The following is a 17,645-nucleotide window of genomic DNA, read 5'->3' as shown; positions in this document are numbered from 1 at the left end:
TTATTAGTATTTTGTTAAGGATTTTTCTATCTATGTTCATAAAGGGTATTGGTCTGTAGTTGTCTTTTGTTGTCATGCCTTTGCCTGGTTTTGGTATCAAGGTAATACTGGCCTCTTAGAATGAGTAGGGAAGCATGCCCTCCTTTTTTTATTTTCTGGAAGAGACTGTGAACAATTGGTATTTATTTATTTATTTAAAGTTTTTTTTTTTAACTTTTTCATGAGAGACACACAGAGAGAGGCAGAGACATAGGCAGAGGGAGAAGCAGGCTCCCTGTGGGGAGACCAATGTGGAACTCGATCCCAGGACCCTGAGATCATGGCCTGAGCCAAAGGCAGATGCTCAACCACTGGGCCACACAGGTGCCCCTATTTTTTAAGTCTTTCTTAGAATTCACTAGTAAAATTCCCCACACACTTACAGTTCATTTTTGTCATTGCTGTTTGGTGACTTTTCTGCAGCAATTCTGTAAAGTCTGTCTTCACTGTCACGTCTGGCCACTGCAATTTCTGTTGGGTTAGCTTAGTATTCGGGTAGTAATTGAACAGACATTTACAAATGCCTCGATCCTATATTTTTGACCCTTTGCTGAGGGGTTTACGCAGGGCCTCAAGGTGAGCCAGAGGTGAAAGATTAGGGTCTCCTCAGGTCTCTCCTGGATATGTGCATAGCCCTGCATGAGCATGTGTCCTTTTAAATGCCCAAGAATATGTTGAGTCTTTCCAAAGTACCCAATGGGCATATTATTTCCCAGCTTTTTCCTATAAGTTTTTGGCTAGTCCCTTATTTTCCCCTCCTGGTATCACTACCTCAGGCAACTGCAATATTAAACCGTTGCTGCTGATTATGTCTGGAAAATGTCTTATGGGTAGGGTTTTTCCCACTGAGTGAGCTCTCAAGTGAGGTCGAATAACAACAACGCCTGCAAATGGGCTCTTTCCACGGAGCTGTCAGATAGCTCAAGTAGTGACAATTCTCTGTAAATGAGAATTGTCTATTTGAGAAACGCCAAACCCAGTCTTCCCCTTCCAGTGGCTATGATGCTGCTGGTTTTCATAGCTACCACAGACGTGGAGCAAGAATGATGAGAATAGGGTGAATTAAAATGCCACAAAACTCTGTTTTTACTGAGATTCAGATATTTTTCTTAAATCAGTACTCTTTACATTATTCCAGGCCTTTGGTCAATTTTCTAGAGTTCTGTAAAAATTGACTTTGACAATTTTTTTCATTGCTTTTATGAAGGAGCAATTTTCAGAAGTTTTTACTCTGCCATTCAGAAGGCCCTCTACTTTGTTTTAACACCAAAAAATTTTAATTTTATCTTATTTGAGACCAAAAATAGTTAGATTTCCTAGCCTTTTATCTACATTCACAAACTGAACACACCCATGAACTTGTACCCAGAATGTTCTTCATGCCTCTTTCTGGTCACTAACTGTCCCTCCGCCAAGATAAACTGTCTTTAAACTTGGTATAATTTGAATTATTTAGTATATACTTTTTTGTGTCTGGCTTCTTTTACTCAATATTATGTTTATGAAATTCATTTACATTGTTGAATGCAATTGTTCATCCATCCTCATTGCTATAGTATTCCGTTGTATGAATATACCACAATTTATCTAGTCTATGTAGGTGGACATTTGGATTGCTTACAATTTGGGGTTGTACAATGCATTCTTGCACATATATCTTGGTGCATATGCACATTTTTTAAAAGATATATGCCTAGAAATAGAACACCTGGGTCATTTGTTGTATGAATGTTAAATGTTAGTGAATACAGTCAGTTTTCAACATTGGTATACCAATTTACATTCCCACATTAGTGTATAACCATTATATTTACTCAGTATCCTTGGCATACTTGGTATTATTTAATTTTTTCATTTTAATCATCCTTATGAGTATGTATGGTGTCATATTATGAATTTAATTTGAGCTTAATGCATTTGGCTCATTTTCATAGTATTATCTGCTGTTTTCTAATCAGTTTGTAGGACTTCTCTTTTTTTTCTTAAAGATTTTATTTATTTGAGAGAGAGAGAGAGAGCATAAGCTGGGAGAAAGGGAGAGACAAGCAGACTCCCCACTGAGCATAGAGTGTGACATGGGGCTCTACATGAGGCTTCACATGAGGCCCCACATGGGGCTCGATCCCAGGACCCCCAGATCATGACCTGAGCTGAAGTCAGACACTTAACTGACTGAGCCACCCAGGTGCCCCAATTTGTAGGAATTTTTTTTACATATTCTGTGTACCAATATTTTCTGTATATGTTTAAAAAACTCCTTCCACACTGTGATTTGCCCTTTTCTTCTTTAAATGGTAGTGTTTGGTAAAGACAAGTTCTTTTAAATTTGATGTAATTTAATTTTTCAATATTTTTTGCTTTATGTCTAGTACTTCTTGGATCCCGTTAAGATTTTTTTACTGACTCAAGGAAATCAAATACAATCGACTGATTTAATTTTTTCTGAAAATTTTTTTTAAAAACCTATGATTTATGGAGAACATTTTAGTCTACCTTGAAGAACTGCAGTGCTTTCCCAAGAGTGTACTTTTTGAACAACTGTCCTTTTTCATCCGCAAAACATCGAGCCTTATATAATTCTATACCAGAGGATTTTTTGTTCTTTGCTCTCAAACCCAGCAATTCCATTGAGTATATTTCTCATCCCATTTGTTTCAATTCACCCACCTTTTATTTTCAGAGATGACAGAGCCTAATAGATGTGATATTCTCTAACTTTCTGCTCTCCACTCCCATCCCATAAGATAAATAAATCCTTGCTGTATTTATTTCGCCTCCCCTTGCTTTAGTGGAAGACATTTCATAGAAAGTAGATCTATCCCACCTTAAAAAACAAAATAAGTTTTTTTTTTTTTTATTCTCTAACCCCTCCTAGTTATTCCCATCTCTCTCCTTCCTGAAAAAAAGAAATAATCTTACAAATGTGATAAAATTGCATGGAACTAAATATACCTACATAATGAGTGCATGAAATACTGGTGAAATCTAAATAGGGTAGATGGATTGTATCCAGTTCAATTTCCTGGTTGTGATATTGTAGTATAGTTATGCAGATGTTGCCATTGGAGGGAAATTGGGTGAAGGTATATTGGGTTACACTGTATTATTTCTTTCAGCTATATGTGAATCTACAATTATCTCAAAATAGAAAGTTAAAACAGAAATGTTTCTAAAAGTTATTTATAATAACAACCATCATTTATTGAATGCTTGCTGTGTGCTAGGGGTACTGTTCTTTTTTTTTTTTTTTTTGGTTTTTTTTTTATTTTTTTATTTTTTTTTTTTATTTTTTTATTTATTTTTTTTTTTTAGGGGTACTGTTCTAAGCACTGTCAGGTGAATAGTATTATTAACCTCATTTTATAAATAAGGAAACTGAGGCACAACATGATGAAGTTACTTACACAGGGTCACCCAGCACGGTGATGGCTGAGCTAGCATTCAGATCCAGGCAGCCTTGTTTCAAAGGTAGAGCTCTGAAACGCTCTGCTGTATTTCTTGTGTCTCTGTCTTCGTATCCTGCCTCCTTGTCACACTTCAACCCACTCCTCTATAATTTAGCTTCCAAAAAAAAATAAAAATAAAAATTTAGCTTCCATCCCAGTCCCTCTCCTGAAACTGCTTTGCCTGGATCACCAATAAGTCTGTTGCTGGGGCACCTGGGTGGCTCAGTCGGTTAAGCGTCTGCCTTCAGCTCTGGTCATGATCCCAGGGTCCTGGATTGAGCCCCTTGTTGGGCTCCCTGATCAGCAAGAAGTCTGCTTCTCCCACTGCCCCTCCCCACCCCCTGCTTGTGCTCTCTCTCTCTCTCAAATAAATAAATAAAATCTTTTTTTTTAATCTATTGCTAAATCAAAGGGATTCTTTTTGGTCCTTACCTTTCTTCCTGTAGCCCTTGCCATTGTTCATACATTCAGCAAATATTTATTGAGCACAGTGTGCCAGACTCTGTTTTACTGCAGTGAACAAACCAGGCAAAACTGCCTGCAACTGAAGGATGTGTATGTCTTTACTTGGTACAGTTAGGGGGTCAGAATCTTTAATCACTGCTAACTTGTTTGTGGGTGGTCAACAAGCCACCTTCTGTGTTCCATGCTTTTTTTTTTCCTGTGGCTAAAATGGATCATCTGGTTTTTGTGTTTGTTTTGCAACATTTAGTAGGAATTACTATATTTAGATACCATTTTCACTTTTCCCCAGATAGAAATCTGAACCTTTCCAAGCAATTGTCATGAATATGGATAAATTAAGAGAGCCAAATCCTGAAGTATACTTAAAACTTTAAAACTTCCCTTCTTATGTAATTATTAGTGATAAATTATGAAAATTGCCTTTGTCTTTTTACCTTTTTCTGTATAAGAATCATTTGGATTAATTTTATGTCCCCTTACTTAGAAATGCCAGGAAGGGCTCTGCAGAAGATTAAATAAGTTTCATTCCATATGTTCAAATAAAAAGCTACTCCACGGAAAATACTTGATTTCAGGAAGGCATGATGGTAGCTTTTGCATATCACCAAAACTGAGTATTGAAGCCTGAGTTGAAGGAAAGAAGTCACCTTGTATCTGTCTATATATGCAAGGTTATTTTCTGTATTTTCATCTCTTTCCCTAATTCAGTAAAGAAGAAGAAAAAGTTTTCTCCTACTTCTTCATTCCAAAAAAAAAAAAAAAAAAAACACCTCTTGTTTTATTAGTTCTAATGCGAATGTGTTTTGCTTGATTGGAAGCAACTATAATCTTCTTGCTTCCATCCAGGGTTACTGTTTTTGTCTGATAGCTGTTTGTTTACAGCAGCAGCTAGCAATTTGCATGGACAGTGCTGCTCTCAATGAAACCCAAATGCCTTTTGGAAGAAAGATGACGGATTCAGCCCAGCGACTTGCAAAACTTTAAAAGCAATTCCTTGTCAAACGTGAAAAACAACTCTTCCCTCTCCATGACTCAAGGAAAAAAATGAGAAACTATCTGACACCAGATGGTGATTCCTTGCTAGTAAAATAGGCCTGGGCTGACTCGGCTCTCTGTTCCTTTATGTTCCCTTTGCAAAACCCACAAAAAAACACATTTGGGGCCACTTTTCAGAGTTGGCAACAGTCTCTGCATTTTAAGGAAATCATATGGACACACACAAAAAATGCCACAATGGATGAAGGGCTTGGGATCCCCAGAGTCCAGAAATGCGATATATAGGCCTTAAATTCTAGGTCATCAGTTCTAACCTGGCCTGGACCCAAGAATCATCCCATCTGTTGCCAGGTTTGGTTACTTGATTAAATTTGATTAAAAAAAAATTGAGAAAAAGTTATATTTTCTTGTTGACTAGACCTCTTTTTAAAAAGAAGTGAAGAAAGAAGGAAGTCGATGATGATGATGAGGGGGAAATAGGGAAGAAAGAAAAAAGAAAAAGGAAGGAAGAAACAGAAACTGTAAAAAAAATCACCCTTTGGGATGATAAAGCAATTCCTAAATTTAAAATTACTCCAGGTCTAAAAGATTCAATCATTAACTTTAAAGCCACTACCTTTCCATAGATGCCTTAGGACACAATGAGCTCCTTTCCCTGAGGATATTGAAGCAGAGTCTGGGATGTTATGAAGAAGATTTAAGCACTAGAACAGTAATTGTATTGTTTTAAAAATTTCTTCCTCATCTAAAATCCTGTGCATTAATGAATCAGTCCCTTTTGCTTGTCTTTTTTTTTTTATTTAATTACCTTGTTTAAGGTATTTTCAGCCACTTGAGGTAATACTTGTTTGTTTTGTATTGCCTCTTTCTTTGGTCAAGAAAACATTGACCACCTTTGCTAATGTCCTGTTTTATTTCTCTAGGTGTCCGAACACACACAGTTAAGCTGGATCCTTACCTGCATGGTCAGACTTCCCCGGTTACAGCATTTACACCAGTGGAAGGTAAATGCCAGTGATCTGATTAATAAACAAAAAGCAGTTCAAAGTCCCCATTACGATGAGCATTGGGTGTTATACTATATGTTGATAAATTGAATTTAAATTAAAAAAAAAAAAACAAAACAACAAAGTCCCCCATTACAACTGTTTTTTTCTTCTGTTTGTTTTTGTGTTCTGCTCTGGGAATCCTGAGTTTACTGGCCTCCCCAGACTGTTATTCACCAGTGGCTAGGACAGCATCTTAACCTCTCTACCTCAGTGCATGAAGTGGAAGCAAGAGGGTTGGTTCTCCAGGATTCCAACTTAAAAACAGGATAAAAATATCCAAATTATTAACTGTTTGATTTTATCTGCGGAGGTTGAATCAGAATGACCTTTGCACAGATTTGTTAATGACTTTGGACCTACCACTTACAATTAACAAACAATCACAATTTCTGGATTACTGCCTGCCATCGCCACTGTCATGAGCCAGCAGTAAGGCTCGAATGTTTTCACTGTGGGAAGAAGGAACAACATATTTTGTTTAACATTTAAACAGGTTGAGTCCAGGCAACAGTTCAAACCCACAGAAAAATTAAGGCTGTACTTTTTCTAGGAAGCTCAACTGACAAAGATAAATTGGATAATTCATAGTACTTCTTTTCCATTTATTTTTGCAATTGGATGACCTGAGGGTAGGTAGCTCCTAAGTGCGTCAACACTGAATTTTGGTTTCAAACTTCTTTCCGGCATATGTTCAGGGCCGTTGTCTTCTCCAAAAGCTGATTCAGAAGTCTCCATATCCATTGCAGAGAGAAACAGAGCTTTAAAGTGACTGTGTCTCATGCTGAGATGAGCGCCAGATGTTACACTATATGTCGGCAAATTGAATTTAAATAAATTTTAATAAATAAATAAATAATTAAAGAATTCTAAAAATGGAAAAAGAAAAGTGACTGTGTCTAAGTAAGAGGTTAAGTGGTAATGCTACAGAATTATTACCAGCCAGGAATTGGATGCAAAATTTTGTAATGTTCTCTACCATGTTTTGGTTTTAGCCAAGAAAGGTGAATACGGAAATCCTTTTCATAAGAACCAAATGTTGATTTAAGGGGAAATGTTCCCACTTTAAAATTGTGTCTGAGTACCTACTGATAACACATGACTAGAGAATGCACTGACTCAGGTTTTTCCCACTATCCAAAACTAGAATATCCCTATGAAACCTTCCATAAGCCGAAACGGAGCAGAGCCAAGAAGCAAGTACCATTTCATAAAGGCGAAAATACTCCTCTGGTTTCTCTCAGTTAGCAAAAGCAGGTACTAACATAGGTCTTTCAGAAAAGCAAAGTGGCATAATGAGAACTTTCAGGTAGCAGGGGAAACCTATATTCAGGAGAAGCATTCCCACCAGCCTATAATTTTTTTTAAGTATTATTTATTTTCGGGATGCCTAGGTGGCTCAGTAGTTGAGCATCTGCCTTCAGCTCAGGTCATCATCCCAGGGTCCCAGGATCAGGTCCCACATCGGGCTCTCTGCATGGAGCCTGCTTCTCCCTCTGCCTGTGTCTCTGCCTCTCTCTCTCTCTCATTAATAAATAAATAAAATCTTTTTTAAAAAGAGAGAATTATTTATTTATTTATATTTATTTATTTATTTTTTAGATAGAAGTGTGAGCAGGGGGAGGGGCAGAGAGAGAGAGAGAGAGAAGCAGACTCCCCACTGAGCACAGAGCTAAAGCAGGATTCCATAGCAGATCTGAAATCATGACCTAAGCCAAAACCAAGACACTGAACCACCCAGGCACCTACTGTGATATCTGTGGGAAAAACATGGATTTCAAATGGCAGCCTTATCCCAGAGCATGTTACCTGCCTTCTCTGGTCATTCCTTCACTAACAAATACTGGTGATGCTTCCTGCAAGTCTCATACCACACCAGTGCTGGAGCTACAGCAGTGACCAGGACAGATGGGCCCAGCTACTTTCATGAAGCTTGTAGTCTGTTTTGGCAGAGGCAATTGCACCAGCAATCCAAGAGTGTAAGGAGTGATCAGAGAGAGGGGTGCTAGTACTGTAGGAAGGTCTAAGAGCACCTAGCTTGGTGTTGACTAGGGGGAATTGTAGGGTAGAAAGGTGGTCAGGGCTGCTGAGGTCACAGTGGTAACACAGGTGGAAGGCCTCTGGGGCACATCACAGGCACTCAGTAAGTAATAATGCTTTCCCATCTTCCCCCTTCCTTTGCAATTTCAAAGCCCAGTATTCTAATATAAAAAGACTATAAATCAAATGCAGTAGCAGTTTTTAAAAATTGGGTTCTTTTCCCATTTGCTCATTTCCAGATTAAACTTATATTATCTTTATCCAGTGATCATTGCAAACTGGGCTATATCATGGACATTACAATAAAGAGATGTAGTGAAGGAATTATATGTTCAAACTTCCACATTTCCTTGGAGTAGCCTATAGCATTTGTTGCTATAAGCCCCAAACTACTTGAAGTTACCAGAAGAGTTAAGTGTGTGCCTAAATTATGGGACATTGACATTAAGCTGGTTAAAGAGAGAAACTTGCTTTTCAGAGCCAGACTCAAAGGGTGTATCTGCATGCTGGTTGGGGAGCCCGAGTTGTGAGCCCATGAATGTGGTCCTCAGAACCATGCAAGTTTATATATTTAGTTGTTCAGTTCATTCAGAAATAGTCAGACCTCAGGGAGGTGATTCATATTAACTAAATGAATATCTGCACACCCAAATAACCATTTATCAGTTTGCAAGAGATCATATGCTTAGGCCTTGGAAGCAATGACCAGTGAACGGCACACAGTATTCCCTAAGAAGTAGTTCTACCCAGAGAGCCAAATTACCTGTTAGCAATGCTTAGCTGTGGCAGAGAATTGGCATCACTAGGGCTTATGTTTGGGGGTACATACTTGAAGCTTGTAGTTGGCATCCATTAATTAAACACTTCTAGTATCATCTCTGGTGTTACTATCAGCTTCCCCATTAAGGAAATATTTTAGTCTGTATAACTTGTCCTGTTCACGGGAATCACTTTACCCCCTCTGTTGTCCGCACCTGCAAGTCAAAACAGATTCATAATTGGTTAGGTTACAATTTCCCTTAATTACATTTTTTAAGTGCCATGACTTTTGGTTTTTTGTTTTTGTAAGCGTGATTTTGGGGAGCCATTACATTTTTGTCAGTAGCACAGTGGGAGACTTTCTGGGAGGTTTCCACAGATATAACAACATGGCATTTGATGTTAACTTATCAAATTAATTAATTTGTGAGAAATCTAATTTCATTACATTTTCTAACCTTACCTGTGAAATATGAAGTTTATCTGATTTGGAACCTAGAGACCTTTCTATCCTTGCTTTAATTAAATGAATAAGAAATGGTGGCAGTGCAGGATCTATTACAGGGGCTGTGGTGAAGTGGATTTCCTTCATCCCTGCCTGAGCCTACGTCATGAAGCCAAGCCAGCCACATGGCTTTTAGTGTTGCTAAAAGGAACTGAACCGAGATATAATGGAAGTACAGACTATTCTTGGCTTGCTTTAAAGATTTCCTAATTTAACAGTATAATTATGTTCATGTAGGATTTCTTTCCCTCCTCTCTTTTCACCACACAGGCAAAGATTGCCACGCAGAAGCATGGTGGAACTGTGGGCCTGCTCACATACCCAGTGCTCCAGGCAGCGGACATCCTGTTATACAAGTAAGAAGCACAGTGCACCCCTGGTCTTATATGTACTTGTGCTGGCAAGAGAGCTTTTGAACCTATCCCCAAAAGATTTGGTTCGCGAGGAAGGGGGATATGGAAAAGATTGTGTGAATCAGCTTGCATCTATTACCCAGTCACAGGCACAAAATTATAGAAGTATGTTTTACTGTGAAACTAGTAACATTAAGGACTATCATGTACATAGCACTTACTATGTGTTGAAAATTGTTATAAGTGCCTGACAGACATTAGCCCATTTAACCTTCACAACAGCTTTGTAAAAGTTGAACGGTTATAACGCCCACTTTACAGATGAGAAAATTAAGGCACAGAGTGGTTAACAACTTGCCCAAAGTCACATGTAGCTAGCTAGCAAAGCTTGGACTTAGGATTTGAGCGTAGAAAGTTTTTGTACTCTTAACCATTATGTAAAGTTTATTCCTTGGGAATAAACTTTAAGGCCTTTAAGTGTTGATTTCTCAGATAATCTAGATTCTAAAGCAAGGCTGTTTACTAGAACTTGCCTGCAATTATGGAAATGAATCTGTGCTTCCCAAGACCTTAGCTGCTAGCCATGTTGACAGAAGAACTGAATTTTAAATTGTATTTAACCATTTAAATGGAAATAGCCACCTGGGACTGGTGGCTACTGTATTGGATCAGCAGTAGAGAGCAAGTTTTTCCACATGATATAGGATGCCCTACTCTTCCTGGACCCATAATCCATCTCATCAGCCAATGCTGTCCTTTACAGGTTTCAAATCCTGCAACCAGAGGATGCTGAGGCCTGCCCTCTCTGTACTGCTGGCCGGGGCTTCTGATCCCATCCCTTTCCCAGTTCTTCCCTGCCATCCCCATATCACCTCCCTTGGTACCCTTAGTTGGCCTTCTAGAGATAAAGTTTCTCAGTTAATATGTATGCCTAGCTGAGCCTTGCTGCTATGAAGGCTTCTGAGGAAAAGGAGAAACTATGTCAGTCTGTTTTTCCCATAAAGCCTTGACCCTGTGAAAGCTATTCTTCTCTAGGAAAACTAGAATTCTTTGCATGTAAATATGATAATAGCATGGAGATAACCATATACCTTGTATAAACCCAGAGTCCTCGTGCCATTATGATGGAAACAGCCAGAAGAACAACTGCTTAGCTTCAGAAATCAGGAATGCCCTTTAATACACGTAGACTATCTTTAAGTCTGATTAAAACACATACATAAGGATTGTGTGTTGTTTGTTGTATTAACTTGAGTGCTGGATTCCTAGCAGCATTTATTACTTATAGTTAAGTAACTTTTGACTTATCCTGGGAAATCTATGACACTTTTCTCCAGAGTAGCAAATGAAAGACTAATAAAGGTCTCATATAGGGACGCCTGGGTGGCTCAGCAGTTGAGCATCTGCCTTCGGCTCAGGTCGTGATCCCAGGGTCCTGGGATCGAGTCCCACATTGGGCTCCCCGCAGGGAGCCTGCCTCTCCCTCTGCCTGTGTCTCTGCCTCTCTCTCTCTGTGTGTCTCTCATAAATAAATAAAAATCTAAAAAAAAAAATCTTTGTAAAAAATAATTTTTCTTAGGTCTCATATATTTCCCAGCAAAGTAGCATGTTTTCTTAGCTGTAAAATGGGAATAATAATTATCCTGCACAAGATTATTAAAAGATTAAAATGAAATATGAGCCAGGCAGTGCTGTGACTGGGAGCTGTCACTTAGTCTTGACTAGTGACGATTGTCTTTAATGATCATAGTCTTATGTCAAATTCCACTTTCAAGGGGGACTTCTTTATAGAAGCAAAGGCTGAGGTTTTTTAGCACCAGGATACAGAGGCATATGAGCACAGCAGATTTTCTTAACAGTTCAAGAGCTGTAATGCAAGAGTCCTCTAAGCTCAGGGCCATGAAAAAGACTAAAATTGAGCGAGTGATTGCCCTCTTTGTGATACCATGGAGCACAGAGTGGGGAGGTACTTTGCTGGGGCTCTCCTTCAATCCCCTACCTTTACACACGGCCCAGTGAGGGTAAGCAATTTACCCAAAGCTGCACAGCCAGTCAGTGGACATTGGAGCATCAGAGTATGGTTATGGTCTCCTGAGGCCTGTGCTGACCTTCCTTAAGGAGCCAGTATTTACGTTAGGGGGCAAGATCATCACGTAGACAACCAAGAAAATACAAGATCATATGTGCAACAGTGATGACGAATTTCTTTTTTAGCAATTGCCCAAGATACAATTGGCAGAATGGTAAAATCCTACAGTTTATTTTATCTATAAAGTAGGAGCTAATGGGACATAGCTCAAGGGGTTATTAAATTATGTACGAATTGGTATCACCTAGCATATGCTCAATACAAATGTTTCGAGAGCACAAGCAACATTTTAAAAGGCTGGCATTGGCAAAAGTAGCTCCAGATCCCCAAATCTGACACATATTCTGTCTGTTTTCAAGCCAGGCCTGAGGTTGTGAATGTCTTCTCATACAGATAATAGTAATTATTTCAAATGTGGCTCGTAAACCGGAAGAACTTTAAGTAGCTTCCTGACTCATCCTGCCCTGACATCAGCAGGTCTCACAGTTAGTTTATGCTCCCAAGGATAAGAAGTGTCTTTCCAACCTCAGTTACCCCCTAGCCAACTCCCAGAAAGCAAAGAAATTCTCATACTATTAATATTCCTTCTTTAACTCTTACTGATCCACTTGGTGGTTAGCAAATATACTAAAAATGCCATGAAATACCTTTCTTTTTCCTATTTTGTGAAAGGAAGTCTATGGTAGCAGATTGTTATCTATCCCCATTAGGTTTCTGATATTTTACAAATAATTTGTTAAACAGAGAAAAGTTATTTAAAGTATTAAAACTGGGTAATTCTGTACATTCAAGATGACTGCTTCTACCTTAGCCTAGCAACTGTTTACCTGCAATGTCATAATCACTACATGGAATAGACAACTACATGCTCCTTTTCAAGAGAAGCAACCCTATATTTGGCTCTATCTTGTCTTAGGCCAGACCTCTCTCTTGCCACTGACTACACATGCTCTAGCTCATAGGCTCTGATCCTTTGGGTTCTTTCCTCCTGCCTCCACCTTCAGACTGCCGCCATAGGTGCTGTTGCCATACCACATGCATCTCACATTTCCTGGGCATGCATGTAATTTGGATCACTAAAAAGCATGCAGACAAGTACAGTAAAATCAGTTCTGGTTTACTGCAGCATTTATCCTGCAAACCTGCATTCTTATCTGTTTCACTATGCTTCCTCCCAAGCTTAGAAATGTCTAACTGCTTCATAATAAGTAGCAGAGGTAGGACTCAAACCCAGGTCTGATTTTTAGCCTGTACCATTGTTTTCCCTATAACACAGCTCAAGCACTTGGAGTATTTTTTGTTTGGTCTTGTTTTAGATAGTTCTGGATTTTGGAAAAGGTCATAGCCAGAATGTGTGTGAATATTACTCATAAATATAAATAGATACAAAAGAGCAACTTAGATGGATTTAAAAAACATTCATATTTTCTCCCTCTGGCACATCTATATGTGGCCTCTTCATGAAATGTTGATGCAAAGCATGTATAGATTTCATGCTTCTTTTGTCAAAATCAGCATTAGAATAAATGGTACATGGTGGGCTAGAGAATAAACATGAGGGAAGGGAATGTAAGGAGCCTTCCAGATAGATGTATGAAAGATTTATTTCATTGTTTTGGTAGAACTTGGTATGAAACCCAGGAATGGAAAGCTGGAGCCATCTTAAACTTGAGAAGATAATAAAATAGCAGATATTTGAAAAGAGATAACATACTCAACAATAGCATTTGCTCCAAGTTTTTATTTTACATCTGCTTTATTTTTTTGAATATCCAACTTTAAATACCTGGCTGGCTATATATTAAGTAAATGTTTCTCTCTCACTTTCTCTCTCTTTACACATACACACAGTTTTTATTAACATACAGCAAATACATGTTAAGTACCTATAATGCTGCTAATCCAGAGAAAAGCACTACTATGCATGGACTTCTGGCAAAGAGAATGAAAGAATTAATGTGAGATGAGCATTATATTAAATAATGTGAGATGAGTTGCCAGTGCCACACACTAGCTGCTACACACATATTATCTGTTCCGATTCTTTGAACAGCTCTGCAAGATAGGTAAGTGATATAATCCCCATTTTGCAGATAAAGAAATGAAGTTTTAGAGAGGTACTACTAAATCTGCTCAAGTAGAGATGGGAGCGATTACCTGGGCTAGTCATTTTCTCTTTCTTGAGAACTCAAATGGAGAACTATGGGAAGGGGTAAGAGGACAGTGAAAGCAAAAGAGACCTCAGGAACTGTGAGTAAGCAGAACCAAAGCCAACCAAAAGCAGAGTATAGAGAGAACTTCATACTTGGTAATTCCAGAGAAGAGGGAAGTCAGCCGTAATGTCTGAGGATCAGACCATTCATTGAGGACAATTGAGATAATCAGTTCCTAATACTGACACAGACTGCCCCCATAGGTGCCGTTGCCATACCACATGTATCCCACATGAGACCTCTGGTTCTTGAATTACATCCTTCCTCTGTGAGGCCAATCTGTACCAAATTTTTATGAGATTCTGAAAGCTGCTGGCCAAACCTTATTCCAGCCATCTGCCGCCATCCACGTACTCACCAATAACTGCCAAACAGTAGTGTCTTCCCTTTCTCTCACTTTCCAGCTCTGGGGCAAGTGCTACAGTAAACCAGAAGCCTATGGAAATGTGGTTTCCAAGCTGCTAACCCCTGGAAATCAAGAAATAGCATAGACAAGAGAGGATGGTGCTGAGATGTCAACAGATAATCCAGGACACCCTCCTGAAAGCAATGGGAAGCTCTTTGTGATTTTCAGGGCAAAGTGAGATGACCCGATTTATACGTTTAAAAGTGACTGATTAAAATATTGAAAATGACTTGCAGGGGGACAAGAGCAACTGGGGCAGTCTATTCAGAGGTTCTTTCACTGGTCTGCTTGGACCATGATGGAGTTAGCGAAGATGATGACAGTAGGCAAATGTAGGAGACTTCAGGAGCTAAAATGGATAGAGTTTGATAATGAATTGGATGGGTATGAGAAGGAGGTCTCAGGTGACCCCACATTTCAGACTTATGCAGGTGAATTGATGGTGTTGCCATTCATGGAGATCAGGAACACTGAAAGAGGATTAGCCAGAAGAACTTATAGCTTTCTATGGTGTTTTCTCTCCTCTTGGAGGCTATAACTCCCTAGAGGGTAAAAACCATCACTGTATCTCTCACAGGACCCAGCACCAGGTCATGCACATCATAGGTGTTCAGGAAACAGTTCCTAAATTAGAGAGTCGTTACAGCATATCTAATAAGCAGCCAGTGACAGTGAATTCACCCTTCATGAAATGAAAAATGACACCAAACTCCACTCTATCCAAGCTGGTTAAAGGCAGCACTGAAAACTCACAAACACAGCCAAAGTAGGGGGGGGGAATAAGAGAACCGATGTCTGTAAGCAGATATATGTAGGTAATGATTATTCATCTGGACACTAATTCTGCCAGAGACTGGGGTGGATCCCAAGTAAACGTGGATACAAGGAACCAAGCAGAAGAAAAAAATGGGTTAGTCACCAAAGAAGAAGATCAGAGCCATTATTATGTGACAGAAGTTATAACACAAGTATGAAAGGCTTTTGTTTTAAGTTGTGTCTAAGGAAGAAGCACAGTGGATAAGAAAAAAGAAAGAAAAAAGAAACAGAAAGAAAGGAGAGAAAAAATAAAAAAAGAAAATGGGGGAAAGGAGGAGATATTAATATGGATATCATTATGTAGGGTATAAATTTTAAAAGAGTGGCTCTAAATTATTTGAAGTGAAAGGAAGACGATGAGGAGAGAGGTTGAAAATGTGAAGAGAATAAGGCCCATAAGTGAGCAGAATCAAAGACAGGTTGAATTCATGTAAAGTGTAAACTCAGTGGATGAGAAGTAGGGGCCAAGATAAATTATAGGAGGTGAAAAGAGCAGCAGGAGCAGAGGGAGGAAAGACTAGAAACAAACAAACTAAAATCAGATGAAAAAGCCAAGTGGAGCAATAAGACCAGGTGAAAAAAATTAAAATGTTTTAATCCCTTTTTTTAAAAAAAGCAAAACCTCACAGAACTGTAAGAAGAGAGGCAAGGATTTCACAGAAAACAAAGACGCACGCAGAGTCATTATGAAAACTAAATGTGTTTTCTGTTTAGTTTGGTTGCTTTGTGGATCTGGAACCATTTTGACATGTGGAAATATTCATTTTGATGTGCCTAAAGTGTATTGATTATGGTAATTGTTTTTTCTGTGTTAGCTGCAGTCCATTGTGATTTCCTATGGGCTACTGTAATTGCTTTTTAACCTGCCCTGTTGGCTAATTTGGTTTGGGGGAATCAAAGTGACCTCTGCACGTCAGCCTCACTAGAATCACAAGGCAGGAGTAGCAAAGTCCAGTCAAAGGAGAGAGACTTAGAAAGGTGGGTTTTGCACCTATACCTCAGAAACGAGCGCATGTGGGCTTATGGGCACTGAGGGAAACATAAAAAGGAATATTTTTGGTTTTACCACTTATGAAGCCAGTGAATTCCTGACCAGGCTGTGTGGAAGAGAGCAATGGACAAAGCCCTAACAATTATTATGTTGAATTTCCTAAATCCATGTATGCCTTTAGACGAAGAGAAACCACTTTCTGATCTATTGTCATGGCCTCTACACTTTGCTTTTCCATTCGTTATTCTGTCTCTGTTCTTCTTACATGAAAGGGGTTCTCAGAATCTCTATGAAGTGCTATTTCTATTTGGGGATTTCTATTTGACGTGCTATTTCTAATCAGATATGTGAACCGTCAAAAATGTGTTCTATCTATATCTGGATCACTACCCATATCTGCAACTATCTCTGAGATTATATATTAGTATTTATATTTGTGGTACCAATCACCTATCAAAAAAGGAAAATGATCCTGATTTGAAAAAAGTCGTAATGTACCTCACATTGATGTCCCTGATAATATCACTTTTTACCATTTTGTCCATATCAGGTCAGATGTTAATGAATATATATTATATCAATACCTTATGTATATTGAGCTTTGCTGTCAAGTACTATGCTTGGTTATCTCATTTAATCTTCAAAACAATCATATAAGGTAAGCACCATTATGACCCCCCAATTACAGACAGAGGCTCGGGAAAGTATGAAGCTTGGCTCAGGTAACTGACCTCGTAGCTGGTAGAGCTGTGATATAAACTCAGGTAGTCTGACTTCTGAGTCCGTGCTCTTATCTTCTATACTGATGATGAACTGATTTTATTATTATTTTTCTCTATATGGGTTGTAGTGTCCTCCTCTTAAGATCATTCATTTATTCTATAAATATTTACACTTGATCTTAGCCAAAGGGTCAAGAAGTATTACTTACTCACTGAATGAGCTCTTCATACATGCCAGGCAACTCTAGTAGGTATTAGAAATATATTGAAAAACATAACAGACAAGCTCTCAAAAACTTATTTTTTAGCAGTAGGGAAAACAACATACAATTAAATAAACAAATACAATAAAATGATTAAAAAAAATAAAATGATTAGATTAGGATTAATATTATAAAGAAAATAAATAGGATATGTGGAAAAGAATAAAAGCGAGGGGTCCCTAGTCAGAAGAGCATGCAACTCTTGATCTTGGGGTTGTGAGTTCAAGCCCCACGTTGTGGGTAGAGAATACTTAGGGGAAAAAAAATCAAAAAAAAGGGAAGAATAAGAGGGAGAAACCAACTTTGAAAAGAATGCTTGGGGAAGGCTTCTCTAAGGAAGTAATATTTGTCTAGACCAGAAACAAAGGAGTCAGGCTGCAGGAGCTAAGGGAGGAACATTCTAGTAGAATAGAGAAAAGTTGGCTCTGTGTTCAACAGAGCCAAACTCTGCCTTAGATGTTTGCCCTGTAAGCTCTCCAGGATACATGATTTCACT

At 38.6% G+C, this 17,645-nt stretch overlaps 1 protein-coding gene across 4 annotated transcripts in view; it reads left to right on the top strand.

Moving 5' to 3' along the window:
- WARS2 (tryptophanyl tRNA synthetase 2, mitochondrial) overlaps positions 1-17,645 on the top strand; it is a 94,596-nt gene that overhangs the window by 64,299 nt on the left and 12,652 nt on the right. For all 4 annotated transcript variants that reach the window (XM_025453372.3, XM_035700565.2, XM_035700566.2 and 1 more), the window contains 2 exons: positions 5,870-5,950; positions 9,567-9,652. In XM_025453372.3, coding sequence (XP_025309157.1) covers positions 5,870-5,950; positions 9,567-9,652 — 167 coding nt within the window. The remainder of the gene's footprint in view (positions 1-5,869; positions 5,951-9,566; positions 9,653-17,645) is intronic.

The sequence above is a fragment of the Canis lupus genome, chromosome 17 (assembly GCF_003254725.2).
Source record: "Canis lupus dingo isolate Sandy chromosome 17, ASM325472v2, whole genome shotgun sequence".
Lineage (NCBI taxonomy): Eukaryota > Metazoa > Chordata > Mammalia > Carnivora > Canidae > Canis > Canis lupus.
Note: the sequence above shows the minus strand (reverse complement) of the source record. Positions and strands in the feature narration are given on the sequence as shown.